Source organism: Hesperophylax consimilis, chromosome 15 (assembly GCF_061612785.1).
Source record: "Hesperophylax consimilis isolate HC1 chromosome 15, BYU_Hcon_1.0, whole genome shotgun sequence".
Lineage (NCBI taxonomy): Eukaryota > Metazoa > Arthropoda > Insecta > Trichoptera > Limnephilidae > Hesperophylax > Hesperophylax consimilis.
In genome coordinates this window covers 28,442,130-28,468,808 of record NC_142850.1, presented here as the reverse complement: position 1 = coordinate 28,468,808, position 26,679 = coordinate 28,442,130, and the positions used below count along the sequence as shown (strand labels likewise).

Here is a 26,679-nt window from a genome sequence, read left to right as displayed (position 1 = left end):
ATGTCCCAAAATTGACTTCAGTTGATGGAATTGTATTACAAAGTAGGCTTTAATTACAGACAAATTAATTATACTTGGGGTGTGGTGACAACTATGTTAAAAAAATCATTCTAATATATGTATTATTTTCAAAGATATAGCGGTTTAAAGTAAAATCCATTTTTACAAACGGGACCTTATTTTCGCCCGCTTGTATTGTGTTAACTAATTATCAAACTAACGCCGTCTCCTACAGGCGTAGGCAGAGAGGATGGACAGCCAAAAAACTCGGTCTTGGCACACACTCTTTGCCTCATTCACATCCATACATCGTCTCATACCTTCTGTTATTATGATTCATGACGTGTCCCGACTCAAGTATCTGGTTCATTTGATTGTCCCATGTCTTCCTCGGGCATCCTGGACCAACATTCGCATTCGCGGCATATCCTTACACTCCTTTTTTAACACTTATCACAATTATTTTTATCATTGTCACTTACAGAAGCCGTAAAGTCATCTTTAATCAAAAGATGTCAAGCACATCAATTGCACTGTCAAAGTTTTTTAAAAGATTGTAAAATTATGTAATTGTTTATTTTTGCAAATTTTTGAATCAGAAATATTGTATCTTGACAAAAAAGCTGGCTGATTGCATATTTAATTTGCTTTCAATTCATTACAGACCCCTCGCATCCAGACCACCAGCTTCTGATAGAGGCCCAAAAAGAAATCCATGACCTCCTGGTGAAAATAAACTGCACGGAGCGAGAGAGTCTGGAGATGGAGCAGCAGCAGCAGACCCTCAAAGAGCTGGAGTCTCTGGTGGAGGGTCTGGGGAACCTGGTCTCCGCTGACAGAACCTTCCTTAGACATGACACCGTCTCCATGCCATCGGGGACTGGAGCCACTAAGGAACGAGCGCTGTTCTTGTTCTCTGATCTATTGCTTATTACTAGCATTAAGCGGAGAACGGGAACTATAAGGAAACCATCTGCTGCGTGAGTAACTTGAACAATTTAATATAATTTACCTATTGTTGGTCCATCTAATTCATTTAAGAAATATGTATTTAACAAATTTTTAAGATTTATTAACTTAAAACTACACATATCTATTCAACCTAAAAAATATAATTTCTTAATAAATGCACTTAAAATACATTCCCTAGAAAATAAACATAAAATAAATTACTTTACTTTTTGCTAAAATTATTCATTCGAAATTTATAACTTTTTTACTAAAAACAATAATTACTCAACTGAAATATCCATACAAATTAAAATATCTCCCTAGTAAAAATAAATGCCGCGGACGGGAATTGAACCCGCACCTTCTGTGTGGGATGATAATGATGAGAAGGTACAAGTTTAATTCCCGTCGGCGGCATTTATTTTTACTGGGGAGATATTTTTAATTTGTATGGATATTTCAGGCGAGTAATTATTGCTTATTATAATTTGTTATCCTTTGTGCTATGCATAAAAAACCTTGTCTTATAAACATTAGTTTATCATTAAAAAATACATATTAAGTTTTTTGTTTAAAATTATTCACTCTGTAATAGACGCTTGTGAACTCGTGCACCTGATCAACTTTACAGTACCAAAATATATTATGCTGCAACAATAATTTCAGGACGTTAGTCCTGAAATTATTATAGTTAGGTAGTTATACCACATGCATGTACTCACCTTTATACACTTGGAAAAAAATTCACCTCAAATATTGTCAAAATTATTAAAAGTGAATAATAATAATTTACTACACAAGATCGTCTAGCTAAAGACAATCTACTGTGTTACTTGTGAACAGATTTTTTTATGTTGGAAGTTGGTATCTTTGTGGGGCAACATTATTAATAATAAATTATGCATTAAAATTCAATGTTTTGAACACTCGCAAAGAAGTACATCAGTAAAATGTATTATTTTCCTCGTTATTATTGACATACTTTTAACTACTTTCAACAACTTTAATTATATAATAATGTTTTTAATAGTTTCGAAAGTGAAAAGTTGACCGGTGAAGCGAAAAATTCTCTTTTTGAAATACTTTTTTCAAATGTTTTCAGAACTTGCCAAGGGAGTTTAGCGAGTACACTCGATGCCAACAAATACAAACTTCTCATGAGAATAGCACTGGACGATTTGGAGATATTAAAAGGTTTGTCAGGTTTGTTTTTTTTAATGTAAGATAAAAGCATTAATCGAACAGTTTTGAGCTCGGTAGAACTTGTCAACAGGGTTCAACTTATACTTGGTAAAGGGAATGGTCACTCGATGAAGAACTTCTACATTGTCACCTTTTCTGTTCAGCGTGTATTGAGAATGCTTCTATAGATCCACATCTCTTCCATGTTAATGCTTGGTTTAGTGTCCAGGTTTATGTATCATACAGAAGAATGAAGTAAACGTAACAACAAACCGTTCCGATTCTATAATTTAGTTTTAGGTCACGGTTACAGAAAGCTTTCCTGGCCATCGCCAACCGTGACTTCTTGAGTTTCATCTCATTTGTTGTCAACTTAACCTAAGTTAAGATATATAGCATATTTTTAAAAGGCAAGCTAACAAACTAACTTGCCAAGAAGACAAATATTTTTTGCACAATTATAGACACAATGCAGATGATTGAAAAGATTGCTAACTTTGTTATAACTTAAAATAAATTTCGATTTTTGTGGTTTCAGCTAAAGATGAAAACCTCCGCCGCATCATGCACGAGATGGTGACCCTGAATGAGGACATGGTGACGCTACGTCAGATAGCTGACATGGCCTCGGCGCTGCACGGCCCCGGGCGGGCACAGCTTGAGGAGCTGATCCGAGACATGATGGCCGGGCTGGCAAGGCAGCTGTCAGAACGTCAGGGAAGCGACTCACAGTTGGGCTGCATGGAGATGTCGCTTAATACCTCGTGAGTCATTATATTCAGAAATCAATGTAAACGATTTTTATTTCTTTTCTGTTTCTTGAGAATGAGAAATGTATCTTTAGAATGTGAGCGCCATTTAATAAAGTTAGTACAAATTAGAACAGCTATTTTAAGGTTATAGGGATCACAGCGCAGTCCAGATACTAAGTTTGGAGGTCACACTTTAAAACCCATTTATAAAGAAAGAAATGTTTAGGAATCCGTAAATTGACAGTTCATTTCAGAAAAGTATTTATAGTAATTTAACAATAGTTTAGAGTTTTCTTGCTTAGTAAGGCGGCCTTGAAGAGCTATAAATATTCAACACATTTTTTGTTTATATATTGTAATGTCCTTTAATTACGACTAATATTTAGTATTCCTTTGTGTACTGAGAAGTGTGTATCTTCAATAATATAAATGTGGTTCGTCGAGATTTCAAGTTGCTTTATTTATGATTAATAGTACTGTTGTAAGGACTGATGTGTTGTGCTAGTGAGTCTCTAAGTTATTCTGAGAACTAAGCGAATGACGATTCCCGACCTCACGATCGGTTAAGTCCGGAAATGGTTGGAACCATTCGGAAGTGCGCGCGCACATTCGCGTAGTTGCAAACGCAGTAAGTATATAATTTTATCAGCAAAGCTAAACAGTATGATTTAGTGACAGGGGTATTGAACAATTAGAGAGAATCGAGGGTTGGAAACAACCCTGAAAGTATTTTACACTAGACAATAATCCTACCTTTACATAATTACATATTTCCCCACCTTCCTCCTCCTCACCTCCTTCTCTTCAGCCTCACAACGTAACCCAATTGGGGATACCATAGTCTCACTGGCTCCTGACGGTTGGAAGCGTTGTGCGGTATTAACATTAAAAAATACTAAAATGAAAATATATAATAATAAGTGTTAACCTCTCAGACATAGAATTTTATTTATTATGTGTCCCTTTGAGAACTGTCAGAACGTGATAATTTTTGTGTTATTTACGAGTTTTACTAAAAGCTTCATTACTCACGTTTTGGGAAACGTAGCCTCATTCTAAAAAATGTTTTGGAAAGATTATGAAATCCACTATCGCATTGTGTTGTTATACGTAAATATTTGCGTTTCTAAATATACATTTTATGAAAACGTCAAAAATATGTAAGAATCGCTTACCATTATTTCAAAGCCGTGAAAAATGTACTTTTTTCTGAGTAGCATAAAGAAATAACACTTTATATATTGAAGAAATATATTTAAAAACTATTACTTACCTCAAAATATTAACCGTCCAAACTAAAATATTTTTAATAAATTATTTAGAAACGCAATAAATTATGAACGAACAAGATGACAGATTCAATCGGCTTAGATAATGCACTTCTACGTTCCATAGATATTCTTAAATACAGACGCGTAGCGTTATTCATTATCGATACTCTGTTTTTTAAATCATGGCAATCCGTATACTAGTGATGGAAATAAATCGATTTTTGTAAAATCTCGCGCGTTTACGTGAAAAGACGTTCTAATGTCTTGACCGCTATTATCATATTTGCGTCTTTTGACGTTCTAATGTTCTGAGTGGTTAATTTAAATAAAATTATTGATTTGATTGAATTTTGAAAGAGCGTTTAAATGTAGACAAGGTCCAACGTTATGTTGTTATATAGCTGAGAATTCTGACCTTCAAATTCTTTACACTGAATTTTGTTTACTTCCTGGGAACATAAAATAAAGTGCCCCAGCTGTTGATCTCATTAATGTCAACATTTTCTTTTTCCAATGTTTGCTGTATTGGTTAGTTCATGTTTGTGTTGTTTGAGATTTAAATCATTAAAATGATAAATAATGTGAAGGTTGGGAAAAACAACACACTTAAATTTAATGAACATGTTTTTGATTCCAGGAGCGGAATAGAAAATCTTTCATTTGCTTTCTCCAAGCCAGAAAAACGGACGAGTTGGGAAGAAATATTCAATGAAGCCAAACAGAAGATTGGTAAGCTTTGTTTGTGCACACAATATCAATAATTTATGTTGGAATCAATCATTAAATCAAAAAATTTCCTTGATTTGTCATCAAGTTGAGTTCTTTCCTTGGCTCTTATTTCAGCTCTGTCAGATGACAAGAGGCCTGCACCAGAGTTTGTTACCCCTGTGTTGATAAGGAAGACTAGAGCTGGATTGCAGTTTACCTGTGCGGCACCTACACTGGCTTGTGGGCCTAACTCCACCAGAGATGTTTGGGTAATATTATTAACTATTTGAGCGATGTTATTTATTATTATTTCAATATCAATTATTATTGCTTATCCTAGACAGTATCCTATACTAGGTGTATCAATATCACATAATAATTTTAAATATGCACAAAACTTTTGCATTTGAGTTTAAGTTATCCTAATTTATTTCACTATTGTTAGATTATGCTAGTCTCACATGACAGCTATTTACACTCTTATAATGTATGTGGGTTGGCGAGCGATATGTTGAATTAGGCCAAGTTCTTACCTGACAAACAATGTCAGGGAAGAACTTTAACATGTCTTGCACAAGAGCTGTACTCTCATAATGTTATAAAGAGACCAGCTAAACACCTTACCTGACATTGGTTGTCAGTTGTTCTTACTTAATGTATAGTTCCAAGCACAGCGATAGTTGCATCAGTGACGCTGCGACAGTATTATGCATTATACAAATGTTTGGGAGCATATTCAAGCACAACGATTCTGGTGCAGCATCAGTATCGCAACATCGCTGAGGTCGACGTGTAGCGGTAGCGACGGGGCCACGTTTGCGCACACTGCAGCAGTTGATTTATAGGTTTTACTGAATTTTTTAACAAGGAAGTTTCGTATAACGTTGGAATTTTCGTGACAAAACATCCATTATTGTTTGGCTTAAGTTCAAAATGTTACAAAGAAAAGATTTTGGATATTGCAAATTATCACCAAGACATTGATACATAATAATATATTAGTTTAAGCAAGACACGACAAGTAGGCCGGCGATCATTTGATGACCGCAGTCTGCCGGCAATAGTGTCGTAGCACTCGGATGTGACTAGCGCTTCAGCGACGCGTGATTGCAACTCTTCTTTTACCCAATATTATTGGAATTAGTTTTATTGACTTTCCTACCGTGTCTACAACAACTGTCAGATTGGTTATGGTTTACATTGTTGTTAAATAAGGCAACAGCTGTCTCACCCACAAGGTGCCTTTTTATTGTTAATCATACAATATCATTCTGTTTTGCTAAAATATTAATTTGAACACTTCTAGGTTTGCAACAGTGACGGCTATGTGGGCCAAGTCTGCGTATTAACACTTCTCCCTGAGCCGCAAGTAACTTCTTGCAACGGAGTTTGTAACGCACGCATTCTCTGTGTGGCGTGCATCCCTCCCATACCACAAGTCAAGGCTCCGTGCATCCCAGTCGCAGTCGGCCCTATTGTTTCAGGGTGAGTAATCGATTTATGTTTATAGGTTATGATTGCTGGACGACTAATGGCCTTCATATTGCCTAATAATCCGACGATTATATTAATATGAGGTAAACTTCTAGAATTCCACTTCAATCTTAATACGCATAAACTATTGAAATAACACTTCGTTTCAACTTAATTACTACAAGAAACAACTATTTACACGAGGGGAGGTGGTAGAAATGCATTAAAGTTACAATTTTTTTCAATCACAATTCGTCTTGTTAGTATGATGTGATGTTTGCCAGAAGGTTCCGTTTCAATATAAATATGCACAAATTATTTAAATAACCCAAACTAAAAACCTAAAAACTATTGTGTGCATGTTTTTCCATCTCCCCAGGGTAAATAGTTGTTTCTTTTACAAATTAAGATAAAACAAAGTGTTATTTCAATATTTTGTGCGTATGTATTAGAATTGAAGCGAAATTCTAGAATAGTAATATGCTTTACTTAATGGAAATATTGTATACGATGTTGATGTTTGTGATTGTTGCATTGTTTTGAATGGATGAAAATATCTGTTTCTTTTATGCTTTATGTAAACCGTTATTTCTATATTTTCAATTAAATGTCTATATACTCGATATACTGTGTACTATCATCTTGTCCATATAAAATATAACGGCATGATTAATATATCTCGTTATTTACAAATCAATGTACACAATATTGGTTCTATTCAGTTTAAAAAAGTAAACATTTTGGCAAAAGGCCAATTTATAAATTACATAAATTTTTGTGTAAAAGTTGCTTTTTTTGGATAATGTGAGTCATGTTTTTGTTACTTAAAGCGTAAACTTTCTCATTTCAGGAGTAAACCTCAAAACTTAGTCAATAGTAAGGCTGGTGTTAGTATTTCTATTCAAGCCGCAGACGAAGATCGACTAAATCTCAGACTTGAAAGGTTAACTATGTACAGTTTAATACATACATATTTTGGTTTTTCTTTTTCACTTTCACAAAGGCACCATTTTAAAGTGCAGTGAGGTTGACAATGTGCAGTAGGAAAGGCACAGTTCAGTGAACTAGGCACTGTTCAGTTGTGTAGACAGTAGATACTGTTCAGTTGTGTATACACTGATGTAGTTATGCATTCAGTGGCACACGGATTAAACATAACTGCGCTGTTACATAAACACTGTTCAGTTTTGTATGCATTATTCAGTATGCACTAATAAACACTGAGCTTTCAGTGACCACACACAGTGAAGTAGACACTGCAGTTTGTGCAATGGTGTAAACACTGAGCTTTCAGTGTCATACATGCAAACTAACAATGAAGTATTTGACACTGTTCAGTAGGGAAGGAATAGTTTGGTGACATAGACACTGTTAAGTTGTGTAGAAAGTATGCAGTTGCCTAGGCACTGTCCAGTTTTGTATGTACTGATGTCAACGCTAAGGATTCACTGTGCATAGTGACTTAGACACGGCTCAGTTGTATATTGTGCTGTTGTAGTGCACTTAGGCACTAGGCAAAAATACAGAATCAAACAATGCATGCTACAATATGCAATAATGAACCCATTGGCATTTCCTCTGACGCATTATGGGTTAAATCATCTTGTATATAGCTATATTAAGTTATGGCTATGTTGAGATATGGCTAAGCTGTGGTAAATCTTTTGCTTGCTTGATTTTTTTTGCTGTGAAATGTTTGAATATTGCTTGAAAATTTATCTGCATGGATGATAAAACTTTTTACTTTACTCATCATTTTTTATCTTTTCCACCCCTTATCTGCAGGAATAGAAACCAATTTCCTTAAGAAGGCCCTTAGGTGTTCCTTTATTAGATCTTGGCGATTTGGTGTACAGAATACTAAATGAACCTATCAGCTAATGGAAATATTGTTAAAAATGGTGTTAAGTATTTCAAGTAACCAGATTTAAATATACATCTTTCCTTTTCTTCTTCTTCATTCTCTCCCCCTCCACCACTTAATTCCGGCTCAAGACATTGTCATATTTGGAGAGCCATGATCCCACTTGCTTCGTGAAGTGAGAATCTTATGTTGTCACATAAAAAAGAATCACACAACCCTAATACTCCAATACAAATTAGTTTATATCCCCTTGAAAGAATCTTATATTTTCTACACCAATTCGTCAGTTTATTGTAAGACAAATAATGTAATTTATCTGTGCACAGTTCTTCATTAGTTTTTCCACCCAAATAACCACTTAATCCAGTAACGATTTATCCAGTTATTGTTTTGTTACACTAAAAGCGTTTTCAAACATCGATAATTATTTTGTTCATATATTTAACTTACTTGATTTTATTTCCAGCTCTTCGTCCAGTGATGAAGACGAGGAAGGCTCCTCCGCCGGCGAAACGGGAACAGAAGTGGCAAACAGTAACACACCCTTGCAAAGCAATACGACCACTAACAATTCCGTAGCGAACAGCCAAGGTAAAGCAGTCGCCGGGACGAACAACGGACAAAACATTCCTATCAATCCCGTCATGAAGTCGAGTTCAAATCCAAATGTCGATAAAACCGCCATGGGAATCGCCTCCGGTGGGTTATAAAGGCTTCATTTATTCTTTGTGCTGTAATCACCTTGAGGCAGTTAAATAAATCACACTTAATTAAACAGAGAGAACATCGCAATCACCTGTAAAAAAGTACCCACTATCATTCTAGAATAAAGCAATTTTCATGTGGATTTTTTAAGACGTAAATGTTGTGTTTGAAATCATTTGATTAAGTTTAATATTTTTTATGAATCATCTGCCATTTGGTTATTACCTCACATTGAAGAATCTCGCTTTTTTGTGTCTCTTTGTTAAATGTCTGTGTATAACTCTTGTTACACTTATTTAATTACAATACATAATCTAATATCACAACTTTAATAGGCGCAGCCTTCCCATTCATACCTGTAAATAATAATGCTGTTTACCTTTCTTGTCTTTTGATGTAAGAATAATAACCTCTAATATTGTTTACCTACAAAGTAAAAGGATGAAAGTCTGCTGTATGAAAACTGCATTTTCTATTGTTTTTCAGAATGGTTTTAAATATAAATATGAAATTTAAAACCAGTTCTAAGTTATTATCTTTTTAAGTCGGTAATTTTTGGGACTCCAATCTTTGCTTTGTAGGTACAGATTTATCAAAATTTATGTTTTGCGGTGTTATTGTTACCGTGAATCGAGAAAACAGTGTTATGATTGGAAGACTATCCCGTAATTTAATAATTTTTCTTTGGTTGTAGAAAGAATTGTTGAAGAATCACATTTGGTTCTTGTTATGATTTCGCCCGCTATTTAGCTACTGATAATACGGACCACATTCATCACAGCCTGGAAACTTACAGACTTGCGGTGAGAGCGCACCTGCCCTCCCACGGCTTCCAGAACCTTCAGGATTGCTCTACAAAGCACCACGCCTATATAAACGCCGCGCCAACCAGTGTCGAAGTTTCCAGGCTGTGATGTGTGTATCCCGTAATATCAGTAGCGTTTTACTACACATTATAACTGTTTTGTAAAAATAGAAGATGAGAGATATTGTGATGAAGCTTTTTTTTATTATCAATATAAAGTTTTTTTATAGGTTTTTTTTTTCGATGTCTGTCTCACTAGGATAAACCTGTGTCGAGACAGACGTATTTAATACATAAATTAATGTTTACATATTATTTGATACATATAATATTTCATTACATTAAATGACATTGTGAAAATGATAAAAAATCATAAATAATAATAATAAATGATGAATTCGTTAATCAGCATCTTGTTGGAGTACATACTTATGAGGGGATTTTTAATAAATTTTTGATCTTGGATCTGTCTTGGCTGATGATCCAAGACTTGATGTCTGTTTTATATTTCAAAAAAAATTTGTTCAGTCTAATGGCTAGTGGGAGAGCATTATATAGCCTTGTTGCAAAATATCTAAAATTTCTCTGGCCAAAAGTTGTTTTAGCGAAAGGGATTTGTAAGCGATTATGTCCTTTGGTTCTAGTATCACGAGCAGTTTGGATATTGTCCAAAGTAGTTTTGTTTTTGAAGAGATATAGAGAGGCTAGTATGTTTTTGGCATAAAGTTGCCTAATGTCCATAACACAGATTGACTTATTACAAACATCGTAACTCACGTAACTCATCGTAACTCAACATCGCATTTTCCCACCCAGGCGTAGTGTGTTCAATTCCTTGGCTGGCTAAGTCCTCCATCGCAACACTAGCAACATTTTCAGCTTACTGTGGTGGTAGTAGGAGATTTTCAAATATTGTCAGGTTATTCGTAACCGGGAAATGTTTGTCTTTCTTTTTAAAAATTAAAAAATTAAATTAAAATAACATAAATTGACTTATTACAAACGCCATTGTAATAAGTCAATTTTTTCACTATTATGACCTTACACCACATTTTTTTATTAAGGCTGTTAGTAAAACTTTTTTGTTAAAATTTAAATTTATTAGAGATCGGTTTGAGTTCGAAACTGTGATGTTGATTTTCATTTGATCACTTTATTATAGCCACTTCATCCCCAAAGCAGTCAATCGATGAAACCAACGCCAGCAACCAGCCCACCATGTGGCTGGGTACGGAGGATGGATGTATCCACGTTTACAATTGCTCGGATAACATAAGAATCAAGAAGAACAAAGTCAAAATACAACATGGTTCCGGAGTACACTGCATTGTGTAAGTTTCACAAATTGTTGTTTTTGAGACAAACACCTGAGGTCTAAATGACTGAATGGCGTGGTGGCAAATACTGTAGCCTTAGTTAGGCAAGCAAAAGGAACAAGAGCGAACAGTGCATGACTCGCAGGAGCAGAGGTGTTTCAAGGGTTGTAACACTGATGATGAATGTACGACAAGACACCATGGTCAGGGGCTTATACCATATCACCGCAGTGCAACGGTTATTTCACTACATTATAACAAAAGGCCATAACTCAATGATCATCTGTAAGACAGGAGAAAAGGTTGTTTATGTTAATTTACACATGGTGTCCGGAAAGTAATGGAACAAGCGGGAAACTGGTGAATCTATCATCACATTTGGAATCGATTTTGTAGTATAATTTTTTTTTGATTTGAGCTTTTATTTTCGAGTAAAAGGAGTTCAAAGTTGATATTTTTATGGCTAAATTTGAAAAAGAATCAATCATTACAGAGTTATTATCAGCTGTTAGTTGTCCTTTAAATGCGTCGAAGCGTAGACCCAGCTGCAAAAGTTTTTTTAATCATTTAGTTGCTAAAAAAAGGCAAAAATTAAATAAATCAAAAAAAGTTTTCTTTGGTTCTCATGTGATGTAAATTCACCAATTTCCCGTTTATATGCACCACTAGTTTCCGGACACCATGTATAATACTTGTATTATAAATTATTTTATCTTATTTTTTTCAGGTACATTGACAATAAAGTCTTTGTTTCATTGGCTAATGGGGACATCACGGTCTACGTCAGGGAAAATGGTAAATATTAATCTGTTGGCTTCCGTTATTTATGTTGTACGTCCTGTAATCCCCCTTTCCTGGACGGGCCAGGTCGTTAATGGTTAGAGATGTCTCTGTCTTCATCTGCTTTGAAGCTCTGTCCGTTTCAGGCCCAGTATCTTCTCGCACAGCCTCTGCATCCATTTTCCACAGCTTATGATAAACTAAACTTCTTCACCATATTAATTCGGTATTTTATATCAACGGTATAAATATACCATAAAAATTAATTGCATGTCACAGATAAATGACGGCCTTCGTAAGGGTAAGGCTTCGAGGGGTAAGGCTCTCGACTAGCAAGCTGGAGGTGCGCAATAAAATTTTATTTGATTATTTTGTATTATTTCACAAATTGCTTATTTAAAATAATATGTAGTATATTTGTGGCACGTTCCAGAGTGGAAGACACTCTCAGTATCGTCCTGGTGTAAGATCACCATTCAGAATTGAAGCATTTCTGAAAATGTGAGACTAAAACTAAGACTGAACATTTCAAACAGTCGCTTGTAGGTACAATATATTATATCATACATTGTAGATAACATGAAATTAGTAATAGGTACGCAGATGTAGCGGATCTGTTTAACTGCACAGAAGCTAGGTACAAAAAGGCTTTAATATCATATCTTTTATCATGACCAATAAAATGTAAGTCTATTCACGCTTATGTAAAAAGTCAAATAAATATGTATATAAAATGAACTGCCTGGGGCAACTGAGGAAACTTGGGTCAGTAATAATATTCAATACGGTAAACCAGCAGCTTGATTGGCACTTAGCTACTTTCAACCAAAAGCCTGAAAATAAATGCATACATTTTAGCTATTGTAATATATTATATCATGTATCTATACTATCATATATTACAATCAATACTAATCTAACCTAGTCTACCTATAAGTTTTGCATGTACTTGTATCTCTAACTTTTTAAATCCATCTAGAGTTTCTGTTAATTGTATATTTTCTGATGTCACTGTTTATAATTTACTGTATATGGTATATTTTATACCGTTGATATTAAAATAAATAAATAAATCATACTTCACCGGCAGAACTATTTAACTGCACCACCTTCCGTGCAGTTAAATAGTTCTGCCACCTCTATGTATCTATTACTTACTTCAAGTAATTTAGGTACGAGCAAGTGTTTGAAATGCTCAGCCCCGGTATTGTTACATTAAGGCTGGCCGCATACATACGTTTTCCGTATTCGATTTCCGAATTCGTTTTCCGTATTCGGAATTCCGTGAGACTAGCGCAAACATTCGTTTTTCTTCATTCGGAATGTATAAACGTCAGTACTAGTGTTGCCAACAAGGGCGATATATCGCCATTTAGGCTACTCAGAGCGAGCATCGGCGCCGAAAAAATCTAAAAGGCGACTGGTCGCCAATTAAGCTACTTCAAAAACATCAATTTTAAACATGTCCCGAAATTCTCTAGCCACCCCCCCCCATGAATTTTTTTTTATTTTCTGGGGACAAATTTTATTTTTTTGAAATTCTCTAGCCACCCCCCCCCACGAAATTTTTATTTTCACGTAAAAACATCAATTTTAAACATGTCCCACCTAACAGCAAATTCGGCTACTTTACGCTACCTTATGTATGAGAAACGGCGATATTAGGTCAAGATTCGTTGGCAACACTGAATTACTGAACGGAAATTTCCGAACGTTTGCGTCGGCACAAACAAAATGTATGCAATAGCTGCGTTCCACATGACGTCATTAGGTTTTTTCCATTCGGTTTCTCCGAACGCGCCGGCTCGCATTCGGAACGTGCGTAAGGAATTTGTTCCGTTCGGAATTAAAACGAACGTGTGCGGCAGTTAATGTATTTTCTACTGATTCCGTGCATTCGGATGTCCGAATACGGAAAACGAATTCGGAAATCGAATACGGAAAACGTATGTATGCGGCCAGCCTTAAACAGGATTTGGAAACGAGCAGCTCTCATAGGTATATTAAATTTAATGAGGTTAAGTAAATCAGGGATACTACCATTTATAATTTTTAACATAAATGTTAAGTGAGATATAATTTTTCAATCTGAGAGTTTTCATAAATGTATATATATGTATGGTAAAGTACCCAATGCCTGGTACTAAGGAAAAATAAAAACTTCATTAATTGAAACTTTACATGGTGACTAAAATGAGTAATAACTTTGCCCAATGAAAAACAATACATTTCTGAAGGCTAGTAAATTAACAAAATAGATCAAATAATAAAATTAACACTTTATTTTTATTAAAGAAAAAATTTGTTGTTTAATGTAATAACTGGCATAGCTAAATTCACTCTCACAATTTTGGAGGCGGGTTTGGGTACCGCTGCCCAGGAAGCATTTATTAGATAACCAACACCCCTGCCATAGGTCGCCCCAAGTGGTTTGCTACTTTTGGTGACTTAGCAGGGGGTGCCCAGGTTCGTGGGGTGAGATTTGGCGGCGGATGCGTTTGCCCACCTGTAGCGTAGCAGGTCGGATCAGGAGTGACTGGTTGAGGGAGACCCTTTGACCTCTCCATCCAGACTCTCTCGACCCATCGAGGGATGAATTCATATGTCCGTCACCCCCAGGTATCGGGGTGGGTACCCCTCATACCTTTTTCCATCCCAGAACATCCTTTCCTTCCTTTCCCAAAAAGACCCCCCACACAGCATCCCCAAAGATGACAGGCCCTGAGGGATTTTTGTTTTTCCTCAGGATTTTTTTTTCCTCAGGATCTCCTGTGTGGAGCTAATGTAAAAAAAATCACTCTCTGATTCACTCACTGGCCGCATTTGAATAAGATTTGACAAAAACACAACCATTCTTTTACAAAATCTGCTGCCATATGTGATTTACTGCTTGGATTAATGTAGCTCGTTGTTAAATGGTGCCACTAGGTCCATTCTACAGAAAATTAAGACAGTGTTAAAAATCAAATTTTAATATGGAGGACGGTTTTTATTGATGCCCTGCCAGTTATTGGGTCCGTCACCTTATGAACATGTTGAGAAATGTTATTAATGTGCAGGTAAATGCAATCTTTCAGGAGGCTGGATAGAGAAGACAAGTATATCAGTGGGAACAGTTTCCTGCCCGGTGACTAAACTTCTGCTGTCGGGAGGAAAGCTGTGGTGCGCGCAGCATACCAATGTGAAGATCATCAATCCAGTTACCATCCAGGTTATACCACCAACAATCAACTTCTTCATACCTAAGAACATAGATTGAAACCATTGTCAATAGACTGAACGTAGCGAAGTCCTGTTTTAACACGACCGATTTGCGTTTCGTCTGTCTGCAAATTTGTTTGTACGCTCCGTTTTTGGTTCAGTAAAGACTCTTTTTTCAAATGTAAAATCGTTATGTTTATTTGGATTTTCTTATTTGCACTTTTTCAAAATTATGGTACCTACCAGCCTGAAGAATGTTTGAAAAAATAATTGTCATTGACATTACTTACTACAAATCTTATGATTTCAGAAGAAATTTTGAATTTGATTTATTAAATAATAAAAAAAAAAATCGCTTTTTAAGGACACTACTAAACTACTACATAGTATGAACATGGAGTAATGCTCAATACCATAATAATATCAAATATTAACCTCAAACGTCTTCGTTTCCAGGTGGAAGACTCGTTCTGCGTGAGTAACGACTCCCAGAAACCTATCAGCCACATGGCCATCTCGGGCGCGGCCGTGTGGGTAGCGCTCAACAACACAGCCGCGCTCAAGTGCTACCATGCCAACACCAAGGAGATGCTCACTGAGCTGAACATAGCGCCCGCCGTCACCAAGATGCTGGCCGGTAATTATATTTCAAATTGGAAGAAGGCGATGAGTTTGCGTTAAGTGTTTTTTGACATGTCTTCATCATCACATCATTGCACTATCTCAGGTTAGATTTGACCTTCTACAGACTTCTCAGACCTTCTTATTCTGTCCCAATCTTCTTCGAGCTGCGTCGCTTTTACTGGGGCATCCATTTAGCTATTTTATCCATTTATTCCACTTAGCCGTGATTTTTTGTATTCTCCTGTGACAAAATGTTTTCAAAACATTGAAACATTTACATAAAACATAAATGTTTTTCATCGCACGTGAAAGAAAAAACATTGTGCATAGATTCTCCCCAATGTTTCAATGTTTTAAAAATATATTTGCGCGCTGGAGAACCGGCATGACCTACAGAATCTAGGAATGGTTTCATGGACAATTAGTTTTAACTATGGAATATTCGTGGTCATAATTCACATAGTTACAAATTGTGCATGGAGATTTTACGATAAAGGGTTGAGGTGTACACATTTCGATGCAACTTATTTTTCATTCCTTTCAAACACAGTTACAAAAATGCAATAAAAGTGATTGTGTTCATCACTTGTTATTCTATAATATATATTGAGATATGAATGCGATGAAAAGTTGAATAATCTCTACTATTCTTATTTACAGGTTGCGACGACATCATTAGGCAGCATAAAGCGGCATGCCTACGTGTCACCTCGCTTCTGGCGTGCCGGGATTTGTTGTGGGTGGGCACCAGCGCTGGAGTGCTGCTCACCGCCCCCTCTGCACCACCCCGCCCCCCTGCACAACCTACTCTATGCGGTAAGTCATACTATAACCTGACATAATTTACTAAGCACATCATGTCTATGTTCATCAGTTATTCAAATGCCTTCGGCTCTGTGCCACTGTGGTTTGATCCAATACATATTAACACAATGAGTCCTTAACCTTTGGAACGCCGAGCTCCCGCGATCTAATACCTCCGTCATGTGCCGACACCAAATTTTCGCACTGATTCTATTTTCATAATAACTTGTGTTTTCAAAACAATATTTTTGTAAAATGTATTTTCTTACCAGTTTCCCCAGGATAATATTATCTAATATTCAGAGAAATATTTTGTCCCTTAAGTTATATAAAATATTTTAAAGAAATACGAAAATATTCTTGAAGTGTTATTATGTTATTTCCATAAAGCTAAATAAGTGTTTTTCACGGAAACATACTACTAATACTGATAACAAACCACGCGAAAACGGGTAACAAATTGCCCATTGACAAATGACGATGTAGTAACTTTGTTAATTTTTTAAAATGGCTGCTATTTACGAAATGAACAGTAAAAAATCTTATGCCAATCGAATAAGATTAATTTAAGTGAGCTATGCACATTTTTTACTTTGCTAAATCCCTTGAAATGAAAAAGTATGTCTTGAATTTGCATATCGGCCACGGCGGTGACCGGATAAATCATCACAATGATAATTCATCACATCTTTAAAAAGTTATATAAAGTCATGGAAAGTGATGAAACAAAAACTTTATTAACTGGGTTAAGTAGGTTAGGTTAGGTTAGGTATAATTTTTTTTTTCATAGATTCTAATGACTTTATATCACTTTTTAAAAGTGTGTTGAATTGTCACTGTGTTGAGTTATCATGGAACCGGCCGCGGCGGCGTTCAACGGGTACAATTACTTCATGGCCCTTCCAGCGCTCAAAGAGTTAAGTCTCCATTAATTTGTACATTCCTGTACACACTACACCAGAAGCGATTTAAAATTGTTCATGCTTTCTGAGAGAGAACTCAGGTAACTTTATAGTGGGATCCACCAATAACGACTTATTGTCTTGTTTTGTCTTTCGTGCAAGAATCAATTTTTTTCAGGGTATTTGTGTAATATTTCAGGAATCTGACGATGAAACCATGTACATAATATGCCTTGTATGTTACCTTTCATTTTGTAGATGCGTAATGCTCAATCATATATCTTTTCAGGTATTCCTCAAGGCCACACCGGCCATGTCCGATTCCTGACCGTAGTGGAATCGTCCGCACTAGCCAGTGCCGGTTCCACCGCACACAGCACCCCCAGCAAGAGCAGTCAGAAGCAGTCCCTGCTCCGGCGCTCCACCCACTCCCCCAGCCAGCTCAAGGTGACCACAGAACAGAACACCTCCAAGCAGCTGTTGGTTATCTCCGGCGGAGATGGCTACGAGGACTTCAGAAGTTCAGGAGTATCCGAGATTGCCGGCAGGGAAGACTCCACTAATCACCTGCTGCTATGGCGGGTTTAAGTTGTTAGTATGTGTTAATAGGGGAATAAAGGGGTGTATAATGATTTATAAAGAATATTATCTCGTAAAAGACCACCGATACACTATTGAATAGCTTAAACTATTTATCGTTACAAGATTGTGTTAGAATCACTGAATATACAGAACACACCTTCAAATAGTACCCTTCAACTATTAGATCTAGACAGCCAATCAAAATTGCATACTCTTTCTCTCTTGCACTACCTGACAGCGTATATGTATCACCATTTCATTTGATTTTTAATTTGTATGAATTTCTGAATTTGAAATTTATGTGCAATCGCTTTTACTTTTCAATCACGAAACACGCCCACATTGCATTTCTTGTGATCTTCTGTTTTATTTGATTAGAATGAATACAAATATAGAATTAAAATGTTACTTAGAAAAATTAGCTGTTGAACATTTGGCAAACAATTTTCAAAAACTTTATGCAGCACTTCTTCTTCTTCTTTCGTATGGTGGGGGGTCAGAGGGGGACATCTAGATCTGCGAGCCATTTTAGGGCCTCAGGCGTCGCCATGTGGACCTCATCAATCCCGCCGGGGAATGAATGGAGCGGGCATTCGTTGACCACATGTTCGGTAGTCTGCACCGCACCACATTCACACATCGCCGACTCTTTAAGGCCCCATCTGTGCATCATGTGGGCACAGCGGCTATGGGAGCACCTTAACCTATTGATGGCGGACCAGGTTTTGCGAGGCAGTGAGAACCCAGGCTGTCTCTCGGTGGGGTCCTGTATGAGATGGGCATTTCCCACATTGGCCGTTTGCCACTCAAGTTTCCACCTATCTTCTGGGGTGAGAGGTAGTCGGAGGAGCCTCTCTCCTTCCGCCCAGAAGGGCTTTCGGGACTTCAAGCGGCATGCCGGGTGGGAGACGACATCTTCGTGTAGAGGTATTGCGCTTTTTTGCAGCGCCTTCTTGTATTCCCTCAGTGTTGCAATTTCTCACAGCAATTTCTCAATTTCTTGCAGCACTAACAATAAGTCTATTTCTTTGATTACTTGCACTGTTACTATCAGTATTGATTTAGTATAAATAAGTTTAGTTTGTAAAGACAGATTGAAAATTGTTAGTTGAGGTCCATGTTCAAAGCTGGAAACCAGGGTACCTAGCACGGTTGATCAATAATCAATACGATATCGACTGAATTTGTCATCTATGGTCAGTTAGTGTGATTTGCAAGCTTGGTCAACAATTGATAAGAAATGTTCCGACGATTGATAGACAAATTTTAGTGCGGCCTCCCAAGTGTCAGATAAGTTTCGGTTAACTGTCAATATACACATCTTTTTGAATAGTGCTGTTGGTTGTGCAAAATTACTGGTGTATTAATGAATGGGGGTGAATTATCGAAGCTCTTAGAATTGAAAGAAGTCGTATACATACATTTGAATCCGTTCGGTTCAATGACTTTACATTTGGTCTTGGAGAAACGAAAGATCAAATATAACAATTAGTGGCTAAAGACCTCATTAACTAAATAACTCAAAGCACTCTTTTCAGGGTGAAATGCCTAAAACCAAAAAAAAAAAAAAAATAACTAAATAACTCCTTTTTTAGATTCAAAAGTATATGCGGACTGCCAATGCATATTAAAGTTAGCATTTCAATTCGATATTGTCAATTTTTTCATATTTTTATGTAACAGTTTGATGTTTAGGAATGTCAATCCATTAACAGATCCGCCAGCGTTGCCATCGTATAACGATTTCTTATTTATTTTGTGTCAATATCGGTTCAGCTATCGACAGTGCAACCGTGCTAGGGATATCGTTATAAAATTGTCAGAAGTTGAGCCTATCGAACCGATATTATTAAGTTATCAATTTGATCGTGCTAGACCTCCAGAAGGCTAGTGGGGAAGATTTCCAAAATTACAGGTAATTGTTTTTGGTACTATCTGGGAAAAGTTTTATAAGTCATTATACATTCCTGTTATGGTCTCTGCGTAGATAAAATTATTCAATCATATTAATATTTGTATAAAGTAATACGTATTGCGAGACACAGGAATAGATCATTATCTAAGGGTATTTGTTTATATTATTTCCATCATACTGATAGTGAAACTAAATATTAATAATTACAATATCAACATTATTTAGTTGTACTATGTAAGGAGTTAACTTATTTACATAAATAAATGTTATTTTATAAGTGCCAAAATTCCGACGTGTCATTTTGATTGTATTTAAGAATGTGATTTGATCCTTAAAGTGCCATCTGCATTTTGTCTTGACCGTGAATATTATTTAAATTGTTCTTCATTTCCGTAAATTCAACATATTCCATTCTCCATTGCTTTAACATAAAATGTTTTATTTTTAAATACCTAAATTAGAAAACTAATCTCAGTCTATCGCCATAATTTATTTATTTTACTATTATTAAATTAAATTAGAACTAGAAAATACCTACTATCTTAAAAAAAGGACTAGTCATGATTTATTTATTAAGAATAGATTTTTCCCACTTTCTGGATGTTAAACTAAACTGATAACATAAAATGGTATTACTAAATGTGTAGAAACATAGTTATTTATATTACAAATATGTTAATCTATCCAATATGGATTCTGCAAGATTATTATTATCTTTGAAAATGTTTGCATGCTAAATTAAATATTGTTAGCACAATAGAAAGGTTCCATGCGTAGGTTATATAAATATACTTATATATTTATAATACTATTTTTTAAATATCCAATGATGCTTTTTTCCCCACTGTGCATATTTATTTGCAAATATACATATTTAATATCAAACTTTTTGAATTATTACTTGAAATTTCCATCATGGAAATGTTTTTGGTTTGTATATTTTGTAATATGGGGGCAATTCTCGTTCATAAAATGTGACTTGGTTCTCTTATTCTTATGAGAGGTCAATTGGCTCTTGTCAGTCAGTGTGAAATCATCATAGTTCTACTAAATCACATAAGAGAATTGCACCTACTTCGTAGAAAAAAAAGATATCAGTACAGATGGATTTTAAAATATTTTTTATTTTCTGCCATTATCGTGCATTTCTTAATTTTCATTTTAATGCTCTATTTAAAGTCCCACCTTTGTTCAAATAAATGTACTTATTTGCATAATTTAAAATTCTTAAATATTTATGTGAACTATTTAAAAAAATAGTCTAGTTTAATCTTTATTGTATTGTTCTATCATCTGAAACAATGTCCATTTGATTTGATGTTCTTTTGAAATGACGTTAATTCAAAATTGTTTTTTTGAAATGATATTAATTCAAATTGACATTCTTTTGAAAGTACATATTATGTTAATTTCAATTGATGTTCTTTTGAAATAACATATTAAGCTAATTTTAATTGATGTTCTTTTGAAATTATATTAATTTGAACTGATATTCTTTTGAAATTATATTAATTTGAACTGATGTTCTTTTGAAATTGTTACTTTGAATTGACGTTCTTTTGAAATTTTCAGTGTAAATACTACACAAGTTGGTGTTATTTATAAACTATAGATTTGGGGAGAAGTTTCAATGTAGGTATAGATTCTTAATAATATTGATTATATAGGTAAATAAATGGTATAGAAAAGAAGAACATGTAGAATTTGTTGCTGGTGATCAATCTTTTGGCTAGTAAATTCTTTTGCTCAATTGCTCATGTTTTTTTATAAGAAATTTAATAGTTTATTGCCAAAATTTAAAAAGAGAATAAAATTACAAATGACTTGAAATTTTAACAAAACAATAATAAATATTTATCATATTTTATTTTATATAAAACAGTTTATTAGAGTAGATATTAGCAGCTGTAATACAAAATATCAAACTGGTTTTACAAGTTTTGGAAACAAAAATTCATCAGCATTTCGTAGGACATCCTGTTGATCCAAATACAATAATTAGATATAAGTTTGGTAAAGCACAAGGTATTGAGAGCGAAATTGACATGTGTGGTCGAAACATCTTAAAATATGTTTTGATGATGGAACTACTACAAACTTATGCATTTTTTTCTTTTTACCTATTAATTTTAATCCAATAAAATCATGTTTCCATAATCATCACTTTTTGGATGTATTTTTTTATTATTTTAAATTAAAGTCAAATGAATTAATACTGACATAATAAGATTGACAATAAACATATCATCTCTAAAATATACTCTGAAAATATAAATCATAAATTTCCTTATTAATTTCATCACATTGCATAAATTTGATATGTGTAAAATAAGATTCTCAAAAAATTTTATTTTATCAGAAACTTTTAACAGGATAAAAAATATCTTTGACATGTCAATTAATCTATAATAAATCCATCCAATAAAAATTCACTACATCAGAATGTATCTTAATTAAAATCTGCATATCAATACAATTTAAAAATGTTGAAAAAATATGTAAAATTAATTAAATATATATTGTCACTACAGTTTTAAACATTATTATTTTTTATCAGGGATTAATTATTTATTAATCCCTCAGGCGTCTGGCGTATTTTTGTCAGAATTTGTAAGGAATTTCTGCTTTACAATAAAATATAAATAAATGGAATATTTCTGAATGTATCCAAAACCTAGAAACTGTTTTTTGAAAGGTGATAAAATACACTTTCAAATTTTATTGTCAGGCTATTGACGCATATACGCATCAATGCTTATTTGGGTATGGCCTATACAGATGTTGAGGTGTCACACTATACTATAATCTTCCTCTCCCTACCTTGACAGCAGACAGCCGCATGATCACGGCAGTTCCCTAAATTGATCTGCCAAAGGTAGAAGAGGGGGTTGCATCATTTTCAATTATCGCCTGGCTAGCAGATCACAATATATCTTCATCGCCACGCCTACACTTAAAACACATCATCTGACAGGACTGAATGGGGTTGTATGGCCATATTTGGTTGCGTATAGCGTAATGTGTCGGCACCTTTAGAAAAAAAAAACATAATTTCATAAGTTGAATGAAAACATGAAAATGTTTTAAAAATTGCTCACTTTATGTTTTTTCATCCGAACACTTGACTAAAATTTCTGATAATGAAGAAAATAAAAACAGACAATTTATTAGATAAATATTTAACTAACATTATTTTCACCTCACTTTTAGTCGCTTCATATAAAAATAATTGATTAAAAAATTCACAAAGTTTCATAAATTTTTCTCAAATTGCGGTCGGAAACGTTGGTTTTGGTGGTTAACTTCTAGATTTGAATATAAAGCGTGGTGTTTTCTCTTTCTAACAGTATCATGTATCTCACCATGACAATGTTTTTTATGAGAAAATCTGTTGGCAATGATATGTTTTTCCTTTAAATTACATAGATAATATCATTTTGATTACAATAAACAGTGTTTCTTAAAGCTAGTAGCAACACAATGCGCAGTGCAACGTTACCATAGTGTGTATTTTGTTGTGCACATGAACTGCGCACCGAACGGGCATGAACACAATGGTAATTTGTTACAACCTTTGATGAATTGCATTGCAGTGTTGACCCTGAACCAAACGGTGCCTGGCGCTAATAAAAACTTCAAGGGCACTGTCTTAGGTATTATAAGTGCCTAGGTTTCATTCCTCCTTGGCAACTTGGCAATTTGGCGCCCGGAATGGACTGCTCCAATTGCGCCTGCACAGGGCCGGCCCTGATATCTGTCCGTTGCTTTGCACTCAAAATTTTGAATTTTAGAAGAATAAATCTTTTAAAATATTAGATTTGGCACAGGTGTTATATCTACTTCATGAAAAATCGTAATGGATGTACAACTTCAATGTCATTCAAATCTTTCTGAAGGAATTCTGCTTTTAAATCCTTACCGCAAAGTTTTTCTCAAACAGAAATATTTTGCATGATTGAAATTGTTTGTTAAATTTTTTGATACATACTTAACTACGCATGGCAAAGTGTTTGGAAATGGTTTATTCATATTTTCTTAATACCGTTTAAAGATTTGTGTGATAATAGTTAATTCATAACATAATGAATGTTAAAAGAGAATAGATAATAATAATATAAAATATTGGTTTCATCCATTTTGTAAATAAAAGTAAAGAGCTTTATTTTAAACATAAGATAAATTCAAATGTTACATTTATGTGACGCAATTTATTATTATTGTGTGTCTGAAATATTCCATAAATGTTTTACAATATAAGCATGGGCGTAACCCTCCCACGGAAACGTTGTATCCTGCTGTATTATTACATATTTCAACAACCGTCATCCATTTGGTAGATGTTTGTGTACATATTCATTCATTAGATTGATTTCTGTGTACATTGCGTCAATCTTCATCTATTACTTTGAATTTTGTGTATATTGCGATTTTCACCCTTTTTAAAATTTTTGTGTACATTACAGTAATCTTCATTAATTTTTGTGTATATTATCCGGCAATCTTCATCTATTTGGTCGATTTTTGAAAACATTACAGCAATCTTCATTTGTTTGTTCTATTTTTGAATATTTTTTTTTTTTTTACATTTTAGCTCCACACTGGAGGCCCTGAGGAAAAAAATTCTCTCAGGGCATATGTCATCTTTGCAGTTGCTATGTGTCAGGAGAAAACACAGATACGGACAGTAACAATCAACAAAACAATATAAAAAAATAACTGGCAAATTCGCCTGTTTGCTAACTGTTTCTTGCAGATTCATTTTAATTGTCGGCAACCCGGGCGTTCTCTTTTCAGGGTGAAATGCCTAAAACCAAAAAAAAAAAAAAAAAACCCGGGCGTTTATTGCAATAACATAGATAAGCCTGAATAGCAGATAATTAAACCTTTACTAATAAGTTTTTTTTATTTGTAATTCATTCATCCATTTGGTTAATTTTTGTGTACACATTCGCAATCACACAGATGCAATCTTCATCCATTTGCTTGATTTTTGTACACATCACAGCAATCTAAAGATTTACTAATATGTAGATAACGATTGATGAATTTTTGTATACATTACAACAATTTATTTTTTAGTCTTTACTTTATATTTAGAGATTTTCATTGGTATTTTTGACAGCCTCTGTAGCATTATTACTTCTATTGTCTATGCATTTGATTGATGAGCTATCAAAAGGGACACTGTTATTACAAGTAAATAAATTCTGTTGGTTCCATTTTGTTAACAGAGAAAATAGGACACAGCTTTTCCGTGGGAAGATTGTACTCTTAAATGATAATATTGAATGTTTTATAAATATGGCCTGATTTTATAAAGTGATAATTTTATATAACAAACAGCAGCTATTTGCAAATTTCTTGTAAAATACTTATTGTGTACTAACCATCCGACTGAGTTTAAGTATCTAACTGAAGGTTTGCTCTGACCAAAGCAGATTCATCAGATGGTTAAGTCCGTCGGTAACCTTTAAGTAGGGCTTAACTGCTATAAAATCGGGCCTAAGTCAATTGTCATGTTTTTTTTCCCCTTTAAACGTACATAAATTGTAAACAGTATATTGTCATTACTCGTGAAATTAGTAATCCTTATTATTTTCTTAAACATTGTATTAGTTTGGTTATTCATTGTGAGATATAGAACGGAAGGTATTTCATATGTTTGTAAATGATTAAGTGTATTTATTGTTTTTTTAAAATAAAATTATAGACATTTTAACTGTTTGCTTTCACGTTTTTTCATTCATACCATTATTATATCATCATAAAAAAATATTATTTATTATTTTCTTTTGATTGAGAAATCTCCCAATTGATAAATCCAACGTAAGAGTGATGGAAGACATTGCACTTCGTAGCTTCGAAATCTGTGTGACTAGTATGAGAGTGCAGTTCCGTACAGTTGTTCTAAGCTGAATGTGATTCTAATGGTGATGATAGCCAACTTCCAAAGACAGAACTCATTTTATATATTATCCACTTGAGCGATTGTTGGCAAGTTTGCAAAAATGTTTTGAGCAAGCTCTTCACAATGTATCAAATTTATAGAACCTAAAAATATGGGATAAATGGCGAAATCTAGGGGGATTCATTGGCTTTAAACCGCAGTAAGCAGTTAATATGTCTCCATATTTTAATGTTGTGATATTAATTAAATAACTAACCGCTCGAGTTGATATAATATCAAGTGAAAAAAAAGAGTAATTTTCTTGAAAAGCGTCACTGGGAAACAGCCTTTTCAGCAATTTTCTCCAGGATTTTTGAAATAAATGGTAAGTTTGAAACGGGTCGATAATTACCTAAGTTATCAGCGTCTAGTTGTGAATTTTTCAGGATTGGTGTAACTACAGCTGACTTGAGTGGTTCAGGAAAGTCACCCGCGCTAAGTGATTTATTAAAAACGTGAACTAGGAATGGAGCTAAAACAGTAGAACCATGTCGGTATGGGATCAAGACTGCACTGTTTATTAGGCGAGCTTGAGATAATTTTTATTACTTCTTCCAGCGTTGTGGGTTTGAAGGAAGACAAAATTCCTTTAGAATTTAAAGTGAATATTGGCGGAGGGGCGTGAGATGCGGAAGCACGAATGGATTCAATTTTTTCCCGAAAAAAAATTGAGAAGGCTTCCGGGGTAATATCTATTTTCGTTGGAACAGTGACTTCAGAAATTACAGTCTTTATTGAGTTCCAGAGACGTAACGGGTTGGTTCGCTCAGAGTTAATCTTTTCTTTCCAATACTCTGTTCTTTTGGAATTTATTTTACTCGTATACTGTTTTTGAGCAAGGATCCACTCGTCTCTTGTAGTTACAGAAGAGTTTTTCCTATAGGTCCTCTCTAATTT

General features: G+C 34.6%; 1 protein-coding gene across 8 annotated transcripts in view; it reads left to right on the top strand.

Moving 5' to 3' along the window:
* LOC149417587 (uncharacterized) overlaps nt 1–25,554 on the top strand; it is a 201,898-nt gene extending 176,344 nt beyond the window's left edge. For 5 of the 8 annotated variants that reach the window (XM_089640424.1, XM_089640422.1, XM_089640423.1 and 2 more), the window contains exons 8-21: nt 665–980; nt 2,054–2,145; nt 2,672–2,897; nt 4,794–4,885; nt 5,000–5,133; nt 6,171–6,349; nt 7,188–7,280; nt 8,668–8,900; nt 10,874–11,042; nt 11,755–11,822; nt 14,885–15,018; nt 15,465–15,645; nt 16,293–16,448; nt 17,628–25,554. In XM_089640424.1, coding sequence (XP_089496550.1) covers nt 665–980; nt 2,054–2,145; nt 2,672–2,897; nt 4,794–4,885; nt 5,000–5,133; nt 6,171–6,349; nt 7,188–7,280; nt 8,668–8,900; nt 10,874–11,042; nt 11,755–11,822; nt 14,885–15,018; nt 15,465–15,645; nt 16,293–16,448; nt 17,628–17,926 — 2,372 coding nt within the window. In that variant the 3' untranslated portion in view covers nt 17,927–25,554. The remainder of the gene's footprint in view (nt 1–664; nt 981–2,053; nt 2,146–2,671; nt 2,898–4,793; nt 4,886–4,999; nt 5,134–6,170; nt 6,350–7,187; nt 7,281–8,667; nt 8,901–10,873; nt 11,043–11,754; nt 11,823–14,884; nt 15,019–15,464; nt 15,646–16,292; nt 16,449–17,627) is intronic. The other 3 variants (XM_089640427.1, XM_089640428.1, XM_089640426.1) reach the window with 3 other exon arrangements.
* Nucleotides 25,555–26,679: the final 1,125 nt, after the last annotated feature.